Source organism: Pristiophorus japonicus, chromosome 20, assembly GCF_044704955.1.
Source record: "Pristiophorus japonicus isolate sPriJap1 chromosome 20, sPriJap1.hap1, whole genome shotgun sequence".
Lineage (NCBI taxonomy): Eukaryota > Metazoa > Chordata > Chondrichthyes > Pristiophoridae > Pristiophorus > Pristiophorus japonicus.
In genome coordinates, this window is record NC_091996.1 from 3202833 (window position 1) to 3220311 (window position 17479).

Below are 17479 nucleotides of genomic sequence, written 5' to 3' on the forward strand. Positions count from 1 at the left end.
AGATTAGCAGTGCATGGGATTGGAGTCAATCTTGTGACATGGGTGAGTAATTGGTGGGGGGTGGGGGGTGTCAGAGACAGAGTGAGGATAAAGGGAACGCTCTCCGATTGCGGGATGTGACCAGTGATGTTCCCCAGGGATCTGTACTGGTGTCTCAGCTTTTCACCATATATAAATGTCTCGAAGCAAGGAATGCAGAGTTGTATATCCTACTGTGCAGGAGACACAGATAGATCTTTGGACTCTAGGGGAATCAAGCGGGAATCGAGTGGGAAGGTATAGTTGAGGTCAAAGATCAGCCATGATCTCAGTAAATGGCAGAGCAGGCTCCAGGGGCCGAATGGCCTACTCATAACATAAGAACTTAATAGGAGTTGGCCATTTGGCCCCCGGAGCCTGCTCCACCATTCAATAAGATCATGGCTGATCTGATCATGGTCTCAGCTCCAATTCTCTGCCTGCTCCCCATACCCTTTATTCCCTTATCGCTCAAAAATCTGTCTATCTCCGCTTTAAATATATTCAATGACCCAGCCTCCACGGCTCTCTGGGTAAGAGAATTCCATAGATTTACAACCCTTAGAAGAAATTTCTCCTCATCTCAGTTCTAAGACTATGTGCCTAGTTTTAGTTTCCCCTATGAGTGGAAATATCCTCTCTGCATCCACCTTGTCGAGCCCCCTCATTATCTTATATGTTTCGATAAGATCACCTCTCATTCTTCTGAACGCCAATGAGTATCGGCCCAACCTATCTTCATAAGGCAACCCCCTCATCTCAGGAATCAAGCTAGTGAACCTTCTCTGAACAGCCTCCAATGCAAGTATATACTCCTGCTCCTATTTCTTATGTTTATTGTCACTCCTAACTTAGTGTCACGTCAATAGTGTAGGCGGGAGAAGGGAGTTACAAAGGGACATCGGTAGACTGAGTGGGTGAAAGTGCGGCAGATGGACTTCGGTGCGAAGCCATCCACTTTAAATCCTGGAAAGACAAATGGGAATATGATCTTAATGGAGACAGACTGGGAGCTGTGGAGGAGCGAAGGGATTTGGGTGCCCAGGTACACACATCACTAAAAGCTGGAACACAGATATAAAAAGCAAAGAGGCTAATGGAATGTTGGTCTTTATCTCGAGCGGGCTGGAGTGCAAAGGGGAGGAAGAGGTGCTTCAGTTGGAGAGAGCTCTGGCCAAACCCCATCTGCAGTAACTGGGTTCAGTTCTGGGTCCTGCCTCTCGGAGGATATATTGGCCTCGGAGGGGGAGCAGTGCAGATTCGCCAGAATTACACCAGGACTTAAAGACTTGGATTTCTATACCATGTTTCACAACCACCAGACGTCTCAAAGCACTTTACAGCCAATGAAGTACTTTTGGAGTGTAGTCACTGTTGTAATGTGGGAAACGCAGCAGCTAATTTGCGCACAGCAAGCTCCCACACACAGTAATGTGATAATGACCAGATCATCTGTTTTCTTATTATGTTGATTGAGGGATAAATATTGCCCCCAGACACCGGGGATAACTCCTCTGTTGTTCTTCGAAATAGTGCAGTGGGATCTTTTACACCCACCTGAGCGTGCAGACAGGGCCTCGGTTTAATGTCCCATCCAAAAGACGGCACCTCCGACAGTGCAGCACTGCACTGGAGGGTCAGCCTAGATTTACGTGCCCAAGTCCCTGGAGTGGAGGAGTTGGGGAGAGATTCCAGAACAAGGAGGCAACATCTTAAAATTAGAGCCAGGCCGTTCAGGAGTGAAATCCTGAAGCACTTCTTCACACAAAAGGTAGTGGGAATCTGGAACGCTCCTCCCCCGGATTTTGGTGGGGGGGGGGGGGCAATTGAAAATTTAAAAACAGAGGTGGCTAGTTTATCAGGCCAGGGTATCAAGGAATACGGAGCAAAGACGGGGTAAATGGGGTTAAGATACAGATCAGCCATGATGTAGACTGTCAGAACAGGCTCAAGGGGCTGAATGGCCTCCTCCTGTTCCTATGATCCCGAACTGCAGTGATTGAAAGTGTTGTTGATTCTTATACTCTTCCAACACAGGGCTTTATTTTTGCATTTGGCTTTTTCTTTTAAATTGCAAACCTTCATATTAAGAGGGGCACAGTGAAAGACAGACTTGTATTTATAGGGTGCTGTCACATCTCCCAAACCTCTCAAAGTGCGTCTCTTCTGGGACTGTGGCCATTATGTAGACATACTGTATCCATGCTGAGCCAATTAGACCAAAGGGTCCCAGGTCTGAAGAGAGTGGCTTGCTCAGCTACTTCAGAAGAAAGAGTTAACCACATTGGAGCCACAGAGGCCCAGATCGGGCAAGGACAGCCGCTTTCCTCCCCTAAAGTTACATTCGATGCCGAGAGGATGTTTCTTCTCGTGGGGGGAATCTAGAACTAGTTTCAGAATAAGGGGTCGTCTATTTAAAACAGGAGAAGGAATTTCTTCTCTCAGAGGGTTGTGAATGTTTGGAATTCTCTGCCCCAGAAAGCTGTGGAGGCTGGGTCATTGAATATATTTAAGGCGAAGGCAGACAGATTTTTGAATGATAAGGGGGGGGTGGGGGGTCAACGGTTATGGGGAGGGGGCAGGGAAGTGGAGTTGAGGCCAAGATCAGATCAGCCATGATCTTATTGAATAGTGGAGCAGGCTCAAGGGGCTGAATAGCCGGCACCTGCTCCACTTTCTGATGTTCTAGCATCAGTGAACCAGTTGGGCTTTTACGACAATCCAACAGCTTCACGGACACTTTAACTGGTCCCAGCTTTTTATTTCCAGATCTTTTAAACTGAATTCAAACTCTGGGATTTGAAGTTGTATTCTGTAGATTACTGGTCCGGTAACAGAACCAGTACATGACCGGACTCACTGAGGAGGTGTAACATAATTAGGAGCAGAAGTGGCCCATTCAGCCCCTCGAGCCTGCTCCGCCATTCAGTAAGATCATGGCTGATCATCTTAACTCCACTTTCCCACCCGATTCCCACATCCCTGGATTCCCCTGGACTCCAAAAATCTATCGATCTCAGCCTTGAATATATTCAGAGATTCAGCTTTCACAGCCCTCTGGGGCAGAGAATTCCAAAGATTCACAACCCTGAGTGAAGGAATTCCTCCTCATCTGTCTTAAATGGTCGACCCTTTACCCTGAGACGATGCCCACTAGTTCTGAACTCTCCAGCCGGGGGAAACAACCTCCCTGCATCTACCCTGTCAATCCCACTCAAAATCTTGTATGTTTCAATGAGATCACCTCTCATTCTTCTGCACTCGAGTACAGGCCCATTCTACACAATCTCTCAGCATGGGACAGCCCTCTCATCCCAGCAATCAATCTGGTGAACCTTCGTTGCACTGCCTCCAAGGCAAGTATATCCTTCCTTAGATAAGGAGACCAAAACTGTGCACAGTACTCCAGGTGTGGTCTCACCAAGGCCCTGTACAATTGTAGCGAGACCTCCTTACCCTGATACTCCACATTAATGTTGACACTTACTTCGCTAGCGGCCCTGGGAAGTTCCTCAGCTCCTCTTGCTCTGACAGATGCTGCAGTATAGTCTGTGAAACGCAACAGTCCACACGTCAGCCAGAATCACATGCAGGCTCTAAATCACTTTAAAAAAAATTGAACCAAAATCTCCAATCTGATGTCACATGCACTGCACCCACTGCAACTTAAAGAGCCCGACACATCAAGTGTTGGGACTCCCTCCATCACCATCCTCCACAGTCTGGACGGGAGGGAAGGGATGTGACAGCCGGCATCACCCTCTAATGGCAGATGATGCATGTCTTCATGGGCCAGTCCCAGCCCGGACCTCCAGGGCAAGGCTGACCTTCAGGAAACAATTGAAATATCCTAGAGGTCAGGCAGCATCTGAAAAAAGTAGGTCAACAGAGGTGAAAGGTTAAGCCCTCGGGTTCAGAGATGAAAGGCCAACACCCTCGGGTTGAGAGGTGAAAGGTTAAACCCTCTCTCGGGTCCAGACGTGAAAGATTAAACCCTCTCTCGGGTTGAGAGGTGAAAGATTAAACCCTCCCTTGGGTCCAGATGTGGAAGGTTAACACCTCTCGGGTTGAGAGGTGAAAGGTTAAACCCTCTCTGGTGCTGGGAACTTCCAGCATTTTCTGATTTTACTTCGAATTGTTAACCCTTAAGATTGGGATTTAAACATTCACCTCCAAGTTTAAAAATGGCCATCAGCACTACACTCAACAGTGTCCGGGAACTGGACTAAGCATATCGATACATCGCGCCCAACCCGATAGGTGGCAGGTGTCAGCATTGGCCTCTGTCAGCATTGATGAAAGTCCGACAGCGAGAGAAAACCCCTGCATTGCTCATTCCCTCCATGCATTTACGGGATGTGGGAGTCACTGGCAAAGCCAGCATTTATTGCCCATCCCTATTTTCCCTTAACGGAGTGTCTCGCTGGGCCATTTCACAGGGCAGTTAAGAGTCAACCACATTGCTGTGGGTCTGGAGTCACATATAGCCCAGACCGGGTAAGGACAGCAGATTTCCTTCTCTAAAGGGACATTAATGAACCGGAAGGGTTTTTAGGACAATCTGGCAGTTTCATGGTCACCATTACTGACACGAGCTTTTTAATTCCAGATTTATTTAACTGAATTTAAATTCCGCAGCTGCCGTGGTGGGATTTAAACTAACGTCGTCGGATAATTAATCGAGGCCTCTGGATTACTAGTCCAGTAACATAACCACTATGCTACCGTTCCCCATTCCTCGTGTGTAGTCACCTGGTCTGCTCTCCAGTATCTATTTCCCTCAGCAGAGGAGTCAACAACCAGGGGGCATAGGTTTAAAGTAATGGGTAGAAGGTTTAGAGGGGACTTGAGGGAAATTTCTTCACCCAGAGGGTGGTGGGGGTCTGGAACTCACGGCCTGAAAGGGTGGTAGAGGCAGAAACCCTCACCACATTTAAAACGTACTTGGATGTGCACTTGAAGTGTCGTAACCTGTAGGGCTACGGACCAAGAGCTGGAAAGTAGGGTTAGGCTGGGTAGCTCTGTCGGCCGGCGCGGACACGATGGGCCGAATGGCCTCCTTCCATGCTGTAAATTTCTATGATCTCCCCGCCATTCGAATCGACGGCTCAGAAAATTCATCTGTGGAAACCCGTGTCCAAACATCTTTGGACCGAGGGCCCATGGTGCTCAATCAACCCAGACGCCAGATATCTGGATGGGTCCAAGACAGGGGTTCGAGCCGTACCAGGAGCAGAGCACCACGTAGCGGGAACCAGAGCACAGCTAATGGAACGCAGGATTCCTGCCTCCTTCCTGTGTATAACGAGCACACAAACCCCACCCTCCCTCCCCAAACTACCTCCAGGCTGTGTATCTCCACCAAGGCAGGCTGTCCTTCCGAAGGGAGGTTGGGCAACACTTTCAGCAGCTGCCCTCCGGGGCTGAACCGGACACACAGGTGAGGAATGGTGAATTTCTCTGGGGTCACTGGTCTTGGTGGAGCTGGAGGGGATTAAAAAAAAAACTTTAACAAAAAGAATGAAATAGACTAAACAAAAAGTTAGATCCTATTCTGGGTATCCGTTATTCCATATATAAACCCCTCCGAATCCCTCGATTAGATTCCAGCCTGTAACTCACTCCCGGATATCGGTTATCCTATATATAAACCCCCCGAACCCCTCGATTAGATTCCAGCCTGTAACTCACTCCCGGGTATCTGTTATTCTATATATAAACCCCCCGAACCCCTCGATGAGATTCCAGCCTGTAACTCACTCCCGGGTATCTGTTATTCTATATATAAACCCCCCAAACCCCTCGATTAGATTCCAGCCTGTAACTCACTCCCAGGTATCCGTTATTCTATATATAAACCCCCCGAACCCTTCGATGAGATTCCAGCCTGTAACTCGGTTCCGGGTATCCGTTATTCTATATATAAACCCCCCGAACCCTTCGATTAGATTCCAGCCTGTAACTCGGTTCCGGGTATCCGTTATTCTATATATAAACCCTCCGATTAGATTCCAGCCTGTAACTCACTCCCGGGTATCCGTTATTCGATATATAAACCCCCCGAACCCCTCGATTAGATTAGTGTATGATGTAGAAGAACACACCTTTCTCCACAGGCTGCCAGCCTGTTTCTGCCGGGTATCCGTACTGGTAATCCGAGTATCCCGGGTGTACCGTGTTCTCAGAGTACTGGTTGTATGTGTAATCGGCGGCGATTGCCTGACCCGGTGCTTCATAGGGGCCTGCCAAGTCCTGCTGACTCCTGTAAACCTGGCTCTGCCAAGGAACAAGAAATTGGGGTTAGAGGGCGGGGATAATTGGGCCAGAGCACGCAGCCAGAATTCAGTGCCCATTTTGAAGTCACACATGCTGTGTCCTTATTTTCATACAGTTCCATTATAAATTCCGATGTCCAGCTTTATAATTGGAAACTGGCTGTGTGAACACGTCCCGCGGTAATTCCATCCGCCCACCAGAGGCGGGAAGGTGCAATTACAGTGCGACGTTTACATAGGCACTTTCCATTCTAAATGTGTACGCAGGAATTTATTATAAAAATAATTGATGAAGTGCATGCATGCAGATATAATATATATTTTTTACTCGGAGTATTTTACCCGATGAAGGCAAACTATGTGAAATAATCCTCAGATACCAGCAGCAGAAAAACTGGGCACCTGCTCATGAAGGAGCACAGACTGACTGGACGGAGTCGGGGCCCCTGCACTCCCCCTGCCCACCGAGACCCGGCACCCCTCACCTGCCGAGACTGCGAGCTGAAGCTGCTATGCCTGCTCCTCACGCTGTGCGAGCTCAGCACACTGTGAGCAGAGTGCTCGCTGTGCGTGCTGCGACGATCAAACTCGTCAGCGTACGGGTCCCGCCGACTGCACTCATCGAAGCTAGCGTCGTATCGAGGGTCGTACTGCCACAGGTCCTCGCACCCGTTCCTCCTGTTCAATAGAAGGCCGTTTGGTTAATCTTTAGCCGAGCGGCTTGAAGAGAAACTCTGCCCTGCCCTGCGCCTTCCAATCCTCACACACTGCAAGGGCTCAAGCTCGATTCCTCTGTGCGACATCAGTCGATCTGAACTGGGCATGTGCCTGGCTGCGGCAGAGCTCGCATCATATACGAGAGAAGGGGGCGAGGAAGTGTCCAGTCATGAAAAAGATTTGCATTTCTATAGCGCCTTTCACCACCACTGGACATCCAAAAGCCCTTTGCAGCCAATGCAGTACTTTTGGAAGTGTAGTCACTGTTGGAATGGAGGAAACACGGTGGCCAATTTGGGCTGAACAAGTTCCCACAAACAGCAATGTGATAATGACCATATAATTGTTTTTTTTTTTTAGTGATGTTGGTCAAGGGATAAATATTGGCCCCAGGACATCGGGAATAATTCCCCTGCTCTTCTTCAAAATAGTGGCCGTGGGATCTTTTTTCATCCACTTGAGACACTAGACGGGGCCTCGGTTTAACATCCCATCCGAAAGACGGTACCTCCGACAGTGCAGCACTCCCTCAGTACTGCCCCTCCGACAGTGCAGCACTCCCTCAGTACTGCCCCTTCGACAGTGCGGCACTCCCATAGTACTGCCCCTCCGACAGTGCAGCACTCCCTCAGTACTGCCCCTCCGACAGTGCGGCGCTCCCTCAGTACTGCCCTCCGACAGTGCAGCGCTCCCTCAGTACTGCCCCTCCGACAGTGCAGCACTCCCTCAGTACTGCCCCTCCGACAGTGCGGCGCTCCCTCAGTACTGCCCCTCCGACAGTGCAGCACTCCCTCAGTACTGCCCCTTCGACAGTGCGGCACTCCCATAGTACTGCCCCTCCGACAGTGCGGCGCTCCCTTAATACTGCCCCTCCGACAGTGCGGCGCTCCCTCAGTACTGCCCCTCCAACAGTGCAGCACTCCCTCAGTACTGCCCCTCCGACAGTGCGGCGCTCCCTCAGCACAGGGCAAAGAAACAAAATACCTGCTACACTACCTTCTGCTGAAATGTATGTCTGTCTGCACACACCTCCCCCATCCTAAAGGTAACTGATGTCTGTTCCCCCCCCCCCCCACCATTGGAGCCCTATTCTCAATCCTCCAACCAAGGCCACAGGTCATAACCATTCTCCAAACCACAGACTCCCCGAGGAAGGCCCACGACCACAGCCCCCTCTCCCCCCCCCCACCAATTACATAGGAACAGGAGGAGGCCATTCAGCCCCTCCAGCATGTCCCGCCATTCAATCAGATCGTGGCTGATTTGTATCTCCACTCCATTTACCAGTCTTGGTTCTGTTATCCCTTAATACCCTTACCCAACAAATATGTATCCATTTCAGTTTCGAGATTTTCAATTGTCCCTCAGCCTCAACAGTATTTTGGGGGAGAGAGTTCGAGATTCCCACTGCCCTTTGTGTGAAGAAGTGTTTCCTGACATCACCCCTGAATGGCCTGGCTCTAATTGTAAGGTTCTGCCCCTTGTTCTGGACTCCCCCCACCCACCAGAGGGAATAGTTTCTCTCTAGCCACCCCATCAAATCTTTTAATCCTATTAAACCCCTCGATTAGATCACCCCTTAACCTTCTACACTGGAGGGAATACAAGCCCAATCTGTGCAACCTGTCCTCGTAATTTAACCCTTTTAGCTTAGGTGGTATTCTGGTGAGCGTGCTCTGCTCCCCCTCCGAGGCCCACATAGTACCCCCCCCCGCCCCCACAAGCCTCCGAGTGCAACGCATCTTAGGAGGAATGTACAGTCGGCTTCACTGAGACATGAGGGGCTGCACAGCAGAGCAGTGCCTGATCCTGGGGGGGTCCGTTACTTACCTGTCTCTATAGGCCTCCCGATAATAAGCATCCCGCGCCTGATACGGTGCGTAGTACCAGTACGGCCGATCGTACTCCCGATAGTCTCTGTATCGAGGATCGTAGGCAGCGGGGTCGTACCGGTCCCACTGAGCTGGGTCTAGCAACAAAACACAACATGCCAATCACGCACTCGCACTGCAAGCGGCATTTCAAGAAGGGGAACTAATGCGAAAAACAAAGATTTGCATTTATAGAAACAGAAATTTACAGCACAGGAGGCTATTTCAGCCCATCGTGTCCGCGCCGGCCGACAAAGAGCCGCACAGCCCTGGGTCAGCAGCCCTGAAGGTTACATATAAACCAATGAACAGTGAACAATGGCGGACAGGTAAAGAGCACCCAGCCCAACCAGTCCGCCCCACTCCTTACACCAAAACATTCTACACTCCACCCCAGCCAGAGCCTTGTGATATTTATATAGCGCCTTTCATGACCACAGGACGTCCCAAAGTGCTTCACAGCCAGTGAAGTACTTTTTGAAGTCACTGTTGTAATGAAGGAAACACAACAGCCAATTTACACACAGCAAGATCCCACAAACAGCAATGTGATAATGACCAGATCAACTGGGGCTTTTTTTATATTAAGTGATGTGGATTGAGGGATAAATATTGCCCCAGGACACTGGGGAGAATTCCCCTGATCTTCTTCCAATGGTATACGTCCACGAGAGGGAAGAACTCTTGGTTCGGAGTACAGCAGCTTGGGGAGGGGGAGGGGGAGGAAGATAGTGACAGACCAGGAGAAACACAGCTCCACCACACTAGCTAAACATCACAACCTTGCTCAATTACCAGTGAGCAACATCATGGCCGATCAGCTGCTCTGGGACAGAAACTGGCAACACAGCAAGGCTGTCACCGACAGAGAGACAGGTTAACATTCGAGGATCTTTATCAGGATCTTTATCAAACGGGCTCTCCTGCTTGAATGGGTGGTAGATTAAAGGGTACGGGGAGTGAGGGGGAGAGTGGGATTAGACTGGGTGGTAGATTAAAGGGTACGGGGAGTGAGGGGGAGAGTGGGATTAGACTGGGTGGTAGATTAAAGGGTACGGGGAGTGAGGGGGAGAGTGGGATTAGACTGGGTGGTAGATTAAAGAGTATGGGGAGTGAGGGGGGAGAGTGGGATTAGACTGGGTGGTAGATTAAAGAGTACGGGGAGTGACGAATTAGACTGGGTGGGATATTAAAGGGTATGGGGAGTGAGGTGGAGAGTGGGATTAGACTGGGTGGCTCATGATAAAAACACTGCCCTAGAATTGATCCAGTTTCTGTGCCGGAACATTCTATGATGCTAAAGGCTGCACAAAGCTTGCCCTGCAGTATCTGATCTTACTGGTGCAGCAGAGTAAAGATTAACCACCAATATATCAGTTACAAAAGCCATGTCCTTTCACTGAATCAATCCAGGCACGGGGTGAGGTTAGCAGGAGTAAAAGTCAATGTACAATGTCCAGTTCTCCAGTGGTCACTGAGTGTACAAGCAGAGGTTTGGGGGCAAGTCCTCCCCTCAGATTGATACACAGACAGAGACAACCCAAGCAAGGAGAGCGGAAACACACAAATCGAGACCATTAACTGTTACTTTGCTCTGGTCCCAATGTTTCAGTCTATCTTGTTTCTAAATTGCTTCTCAGGATTTGGGCATCATCAGCAAAGTCAGAAATTTACTGCCCGCTCGTTATCGCCACAACAGAGCACCTCGCTCGGCCACTTCAGAGGGGAGCAAGAGTCGACCGCTTTGGTGTGGGACGGGACACACACAGGCCCTGGCCGGGTAAGGATCAATGTTCTCTCGTCTTTCACATGGGACGTTAAACCGAGGCCCCATATGCCCTCTCGGGTGGATGTATAAGATCCCTCGGCCACTATTTTGAAGAGCAGGGGAGTTCTCCCCAGTGTCCTGGGGCCAATATTTATCCCTCAATCAACATAACAAAAACAGATTATCTGGTCGTTATCACATTGCTGTTTGTGGGAGCTTGCTGTGCACAAATTGGCTGCTGCGTTTCCCACATTACAAGTGACCACGCTCCAAAAGTACTGCATTGGCTGTAAAGCGCGTTGAGACGTCCGGTGGTCATGCAAGCCTTTCTTTCGGAGGTGCACAGCCACACGGACGCACAGGGCCTGCGAGGTCCCACACAGGCCACTCACCGGCTTTTGCTGTAAAAACCGCGCACGCGCAAAATGTGACTGGGCAGTGCAGCAGTTTAAAGGGACCGTGCACCACAGAAAGGTTAGAAGGAAAGACTTGCATTTATATAGCGCCTTTCATAATGTCAGGACATCCCACAGCGCTTTACAGCCAATGCCAAAATGGCCTCCTTGCGCGCTGTAAATTTCTATGATTCTATGATTAAATCGAGGCTGTGTCTGGTGCCTGTGCTGGTGGCTCGGATAGACATTAAGGATCTCAGAGCACTGGCTCCATGTCAGGGGAAGACCAGGATTGGGTTGCGTGTGATGCCCCCATGGTAGAATTGCCTGCTGATGTTCACTGTCCAGCCTCAGCCATGAAGCACAGTGTTGGGTGGGCAGCCAACATCTCTGGAATTTGTATCCCAATAATATGTCACTCCACTAAGTTACTGGATATTTCACTTAAGAGTCATAGAAATTTACAGCACGGAAGGAGGCCATTTGGCCCATCGTGTCCGCGCCGGCCGACAAAGAGCTATCCGGCCTAATCCCACTTTCCAGCTCTCGGTCCTTAGCCCTGCAGGTTACGGCACTTCAGGTGCACATCCAAGTACTTTTTAAATGTGAGGGTTTCTGCCTCTACCACCCTTTCAGACCGTGAGTTCCAGACCCCCACCACCCTCTGGGTGAAGAAATTCCTCCTTAAATCCTCTCTAAACCTCCTACCCATTACTTTAAATCTATGCCCCCTGGTTGCTGACCTCTCTAAGGGAAATAGATTCTTCCAACCACTCTGTGGTCATCCCCCTGCAAAACAGATACACCGCTTTGAGTACTTTTGGGGGGGGGGGGGGGGATGACTCATAAGGGGAGGGCAGCAGCAGCCAAGTTCATGGCACCGTGGCTGGCTCTGCTGCACAGGAGGGCAGGAAAAAGATTGGGAGCGCGATAGTGATAGGGGATTCGATGGTGAGGGGAACAGATAGGCGTTTCTGCGGACACAACCGAGACTCCAGGATGGTATGTTGCCTCCCTGGTGCAAGGGTCAAGGATGTCTCGGAGCGGGTGCAGGACATTCTGAAATGGGAGGGAGAACAGCCAGTTGTCGTGGTGCACATTGGTACCAACGACATAGGTAAAAAAAGGGATGAGGTCCTACGAAAAGAATTTAAGGAGCTAGGAGCTAAATTAAAAAGTAGGACCTCAAAAGTAGTAATCTCGGGATTGCTACCAGTGCCACGTGCTAGTCAGAGTAGGAATCGCAGGATAGCGCAGATGAATACGTGGCTTGAGCAGTGGTGCAGCAGGGAGGGATTCAAATTCCTGGGGCATTGGAACCTGTTATGGGGGAGGTGGGACCAGTACAAACCGGATGGTCTGCACCTGGGCAGGACCGGAACCAATGTCCTAGGGGGAGTGTTTGCTAGTGCTGTTGGGGAGGAGTTAAACTAATATGGCAGGGGGATGGGAACCTATGCAGGGAGACAAAAGCAAAAGACAGAAAGGAGATGAAGAAAAGTGGAGGGCAGAGAAACCCAAGGCAAAGAACAAAAAGGGCCACTGTACAGCAAAATTCTAAAAGGACAAAGGGTGTTAAAAAAACAAGCCTGAAGGCTTTGTGTCTTAATGCAAGGAGTATCCGCAATAAGGTGGATGAATTAACTGTGCAAATAGATGTTAACAAATATGATGTGGTTGGGATTACGGAGACGTGGCTCCAGGATGATCAGGGCTGGGAACTCAACATCCAGGGGTATTCAACATTCAGGAAGGATAGAATAAAAGGAAAAGGAGGTGGGGTAGCATTGCTGGTTAAAGAGGAGATTAATGCAATAGTTAGGAAAGACATTAGCTTGGATGATGTGGAATCTATATGGGTAGAGCTGCAGAACACTAAAAGGCAAAAAACGTTAGTGGGAGTTGTGTACAGACCTCCAAACAGTAATAGTGATGTTGGGGAGGGCATCAAACAGGAAATTAGGAGTGCATGCAATAAAGGTGCAGCAGTTATAGTGGGTGACTTTAATATGCACATAGATTGGGCTAGCCAAACTGGAAGCAATACGGTGGAGGAGGATTTCCTGGAGTGCATAAGGGATGGTTTTCGAGACCAATATGTCGAGGAACCAACTGGGGGGAGGCCATCTTAGACTGGGTGTTGTGTAATGAGAGAGGATTAATTAGCAATCTCATTGTGCGAGGCACCTTGGGGGAAGAGTGACCATAATATGGTGGAATTCTGCATTAGGATGGAGAATGAAACAGTTAATTCAGAGACCATGGTCCAGAACTTAAAGAAGGGTAACTTTGAAGGTATGAGGCGTGAATTGGCTAAGATAGATTGGCGAATGATACTTAAGGGGTTGACTGTGGATGGGCAATGGCAGACATTTAGAGACCGCATGGATGAATTACAACAATTGTACATTCCTGTCTGGCGTAAAAATAAAAAAGGGAAGGTGGCTCAACCGTGGTTATCTAGGGAAATCAGGGATAGTATTAAAGCCAAGGAAGTGGCATACAAATTGGCCAGAAATAGCAGCGAACCTGGGGACTGGGAGAACTTTAGAACTCAGCAGAGGAGGACAAAGGGTTTGATTAGGGCAGGGAAAATGGAGTACGAGAAGAAGCTTGCAGGGAACATTAAGGCGGATTGCAAAAGTTTCTATAGATATTTAAAGAGAAAAAGGTTAGTAAAGACAAACGTAGGTCCCCTGCAGTCAGAATCAGTGGAAGTCATAACGGGGAACAAAGAAATGGCAGACCAATTGAACAAGTACTTTGGTTCAGTATTCACTAAGGAGGACACAAACAACCTTCCGGATATAAAAGGGGTCAGAGGGTCTAGTAAGGAGGAAGAACTGAGGGAAATCTTTATTAGTCGGGAAATTGTGTTGGGGAAATTGATGGGATTGAAGGCCGATAAATCCCCAGGGCCTGATGGACTGCATCCCAGAGTACTTAAGGAGGTGGCCTTGGAAATAGCGGATGCATTGACAGTCATTTTCCAACATTCCATTGACTCTGGATTAGTTCCTATGGAGTGGAGGGTAGCCAATGTAACCCCACTTTTTAAAAAAAGGAGAGAGAAAACAGGGAATTATAGACCGGTCAGCCTGACCTCAGTAGTGGGTAAAATGATGGAATCAATTATTAAGGATGTCATAGCAGCGCATTTGGAAAATGGTGACATGATAGGTCCAAGTCAGCATGGATTTGTGAAAGGGAAATCATGCTTGACAAATCTTCTGGAATTTTTTGAGGATGTTTCCAGTAAAGTGGACAAAGGAGAACCAGTTGATGTGGTATATTTGGACTTTCAGAAGGCTTTCGACAAGGTCCCACACAGGAGATTAATGTGCAAAGTTAGAGCACATGGGATTGGGGGTAGTGTGCTGACGTGGATTGAGAACTGGTTGTCAGACAGGAAGCAAAGAGTAGGAGTAAATGGGCACTTTTCAGAATGGCAGGCAGTGACTAGTGGGGTACCGCAGGGTTCTGTGCTGGGGTTCCAGCTGTTTACATTGTACATTAATGATTTAGACGAGGGGATTAAATGTAGTATCTCCAAATTTGCGGATGACACTAAGTTGGGTGGCAGTATGAGCTGCGAGGAGGATGCTATGAGGCTGCAGAGTGACTTGGATAGATTAGGTAAGTGGGCAAATGCGTGGCAGATGAAGTATAATGTGGATAAATGTGAGGTTATCCACTTTGGTGGTAAAAACAGAGAGACAGACTATTATCTGAATGGTGACAGACTAGGAAAAGGGGAGGTGCAACAAGACCTGGATGTCATGGTACATCAGTCACTGAAGGTTGGCATGCAGGTACAGCAGGCAGTTAAGAAAGCAAATGGCATGTTGGCCTTCATAGCGAGGGGATTTGAGTACAGGGGCAGGGAGGTGTTGCTACAGTTGTACAGGGCCTTGGTGAGGCCACACCTGGAGTATTGTGTACAGTTTTGGTCTCCTAACTTGAGGAAGGACATTCTTGCTATTGAGGGAGTGCAGCGAAGATTCACCAGACTGATTCCCGGGATGGTGGGACTGACCTATCAACTGGGCTTGTATTCACTGGAGTTCAGAAGAGTGAGAGGGGACCTCAGAAACGTTTAAAATTCTGACGGGTTTGGACAGGTTGGATGCAGGAAGAATGTTCCCAATGTTGGGGAAGTCCAGAACCAGGGGTCACAGTCTAAGGATAAGGGGTAAGCCATTTAGGACCGAGATGAGGAGAAACTTCTTCACCCAGAGAGTGGTGAACCTGTGGAATTCTCTACCACAGAAAGTAGTTGAGGCCAATTCACTAAATATATTCAAAAGGGAGTTAGATGAAGTCCTTACTACTCGGGGGATCAAGGGGTATGGCGAGAAAGCAGGAAGGGGGTACTGAAGTTTCATGTTCAGCCATGAACTCATTGAATGGCGGTGCAGATTAGAAGGGCTGAATGGCCTGCTCCTGCACCTATTTTCTATGTTTCTGCTTCTATCTAGGCCCCTCATAATTTTATACACCTCAATTAAATCTCCCCTCAGCCTCCTCTGTTCCAAGGAAAACAACTCCAGCCTATCCAATCTTTCCTCATAGCAAAATTCTCCAGTCCAGGCAACATCCTCGTTAATCTCCTCTGCACCCTCTCTGGTGCAATCACATCCTTCCTGTAATGTGGTGACCAGAACTGCACGCAGTACTCCAGCTGTGGCCTAACTTGTGGTTTATACAGTTCAAGCATAACCCTCCCCGCTCTTGTATTCTATGCCTCGGCTAATAAAGGCAAGTATTCCGTATGCCTTCTTAACCACCTTATCTACCTGGCCTGCTACCTTCAAGGATCTGTGGACCTGCACTCCCAGGTCCCTTTGTTCCTCTACACTTTTCTGTGTCTTCCCTTGCCTTGTTAGCCCTCCCTAAATGCATTACCTCACACTTCTCCATTTAACTGACCATTTCCAAGTGTAACACAACCAGCTCTCCGCGAGGAGGATGGAAAAGTGATCCTTGCTTACCTCTGTATGGATACTGTCCATTGTAATAATCCGCATAGTAACCAGCGATGGCCTCTCGTCCACTTCTCCCACCATAGGGGTCTTCCGTGTAGCCTTGCCTGAGGAGATCGCCAAACAGAAGGGAGGAGTGAGCATCGTGCCGAGGATGCTCGTAGGCTGCCAGCTCACATGGAGGATTGGAAGTGTGTGCCAGTCCTAGCCCACCCACCCCCACACTCACCCCTGCAGCCTGACTGGCCTTGGGTGCAGAGGCAACCCACCCACTGCCACAATATCACAAATTAACATGGACTGTATAAAGGGTGATGTACGCGAGAGCAAATGGGTGAGTGATGGTGAGGCACGAGCGCGCGAACAGGGTGGAACCAAGGGGCTGGGCTGTAAGAGCACGCGCGAGCGAGACACATGGGGCCCAGAGACCAACAGAGACAGAGTGGATGAGAGAGAGCGAACATATGAATTAGGTGCAGGAATAGGTCATTCGGCCCTTTGAGCTTGCTCCGCCATTCAATATCATGGCTGACCTTTGACCTCAACTGCACTTCCCACCCGATCCCCATATCCCTTGATTCCCTAAATATTCAAAAATCCATCGATCTCGGTTTTGAATATACTCAAAGACTGAGCCTCCACAGCCCTCTGGGGTCGAGAATACCAAAGATTCACTACACTGAGTGAAGAAATTTCTCCTCATCTCAGTCATAAATGGCCGACCCATTAATCTGAGACTGTGACCCCTGGTTCTAGACTTCCCAGCCCGGGGGAAACATCCTCTCTGCATCTACCCAGTCCAGCCCTGTAAGAATTTGTTAAGTTTCAATGAGATCACCTCTCATTCTTTTAAACTCGAGGTATATAGACCTAGTCTACTCAATATCTCTTCATAGGACAATCCCCCCATCCCAGGAATCTAGTGAACCTTTGTTGCACTCCCTCTATGGAAAGTATATCCTTCCTGAGGTAAGGAGACCAAAACTGTGCACAATACTCCAGGTGTGGTCTCACCCGGGCCCGATATAATTGTAGCAAGACATCTTTACTCTTATACTCAAATAAGAGAGAGAGAGAGAGAGAGCGCAAGAGAGAAACAGATAGACAGAGTATGGGTGGGACTAAGGGGTATGAGAAAGTGTGTGTGTACAGGGTTGGGGTGGTGGGGTGGTGGGGGGTGGTGGGGGGGGGGTGGTGCAGGCGGGAGTTCTCAGTTTAAAAGCAGTCGGTGTGGAGGAAATAACCAAAACATGCCGAGCTTCCTGCTCACTATCCTGGGAAGTGTCTGGGGTTTGGCCAAGGGCAGGTCAGAACCTCAGATGTGACACTGGGCGAGGGGGCACAGGGTGCAGGAGGGGAGAAGTTTAGGAAGAAAATTCTAATTTGTGGGCAGATTAATGCTGCTGCACCATTCGTGGATAGACCGGACTATTCACCTGCACCCCCTAATCTC

General features: G+C 49.1%; 1 protein-coding gene across 1 annotated transcript in view; it reads right to left on the reverse strand.

Annotated features, from left to right (window-relative positions):
- Positions 1-17479, reverse strand: part of LOC139233062 (protein transport protein Sec16A-like) — a 71459-nt gene that overhangs the window by 11007 nt on the left and 42973 nt on the right. The window contains exons 6-11 of the mRNA XM_070863582.1: positions 16036-16133; positions 8841-8979; positions 6779-6971; positions 6123-6294; positions 5360-5502; positions 3506-3567 (exon numbers count right to left, since the gene is read on the reverse strand). Of these exons, the coding sequence (XP_070719683.1) occupies positions 3506-3567; positions 5360-5502; positions 6123-6294; positions 6779-6971; positions 8841-8979; positions 16036-16133 (807 nt within the window). The remainder of the gene's footprint in view (positions 1-3505; positions 3568-5359; positions 5503-6122; positions 6295-6778; positions 6972-8840; positions 8980-16035; positions 16134-17479) is intronic.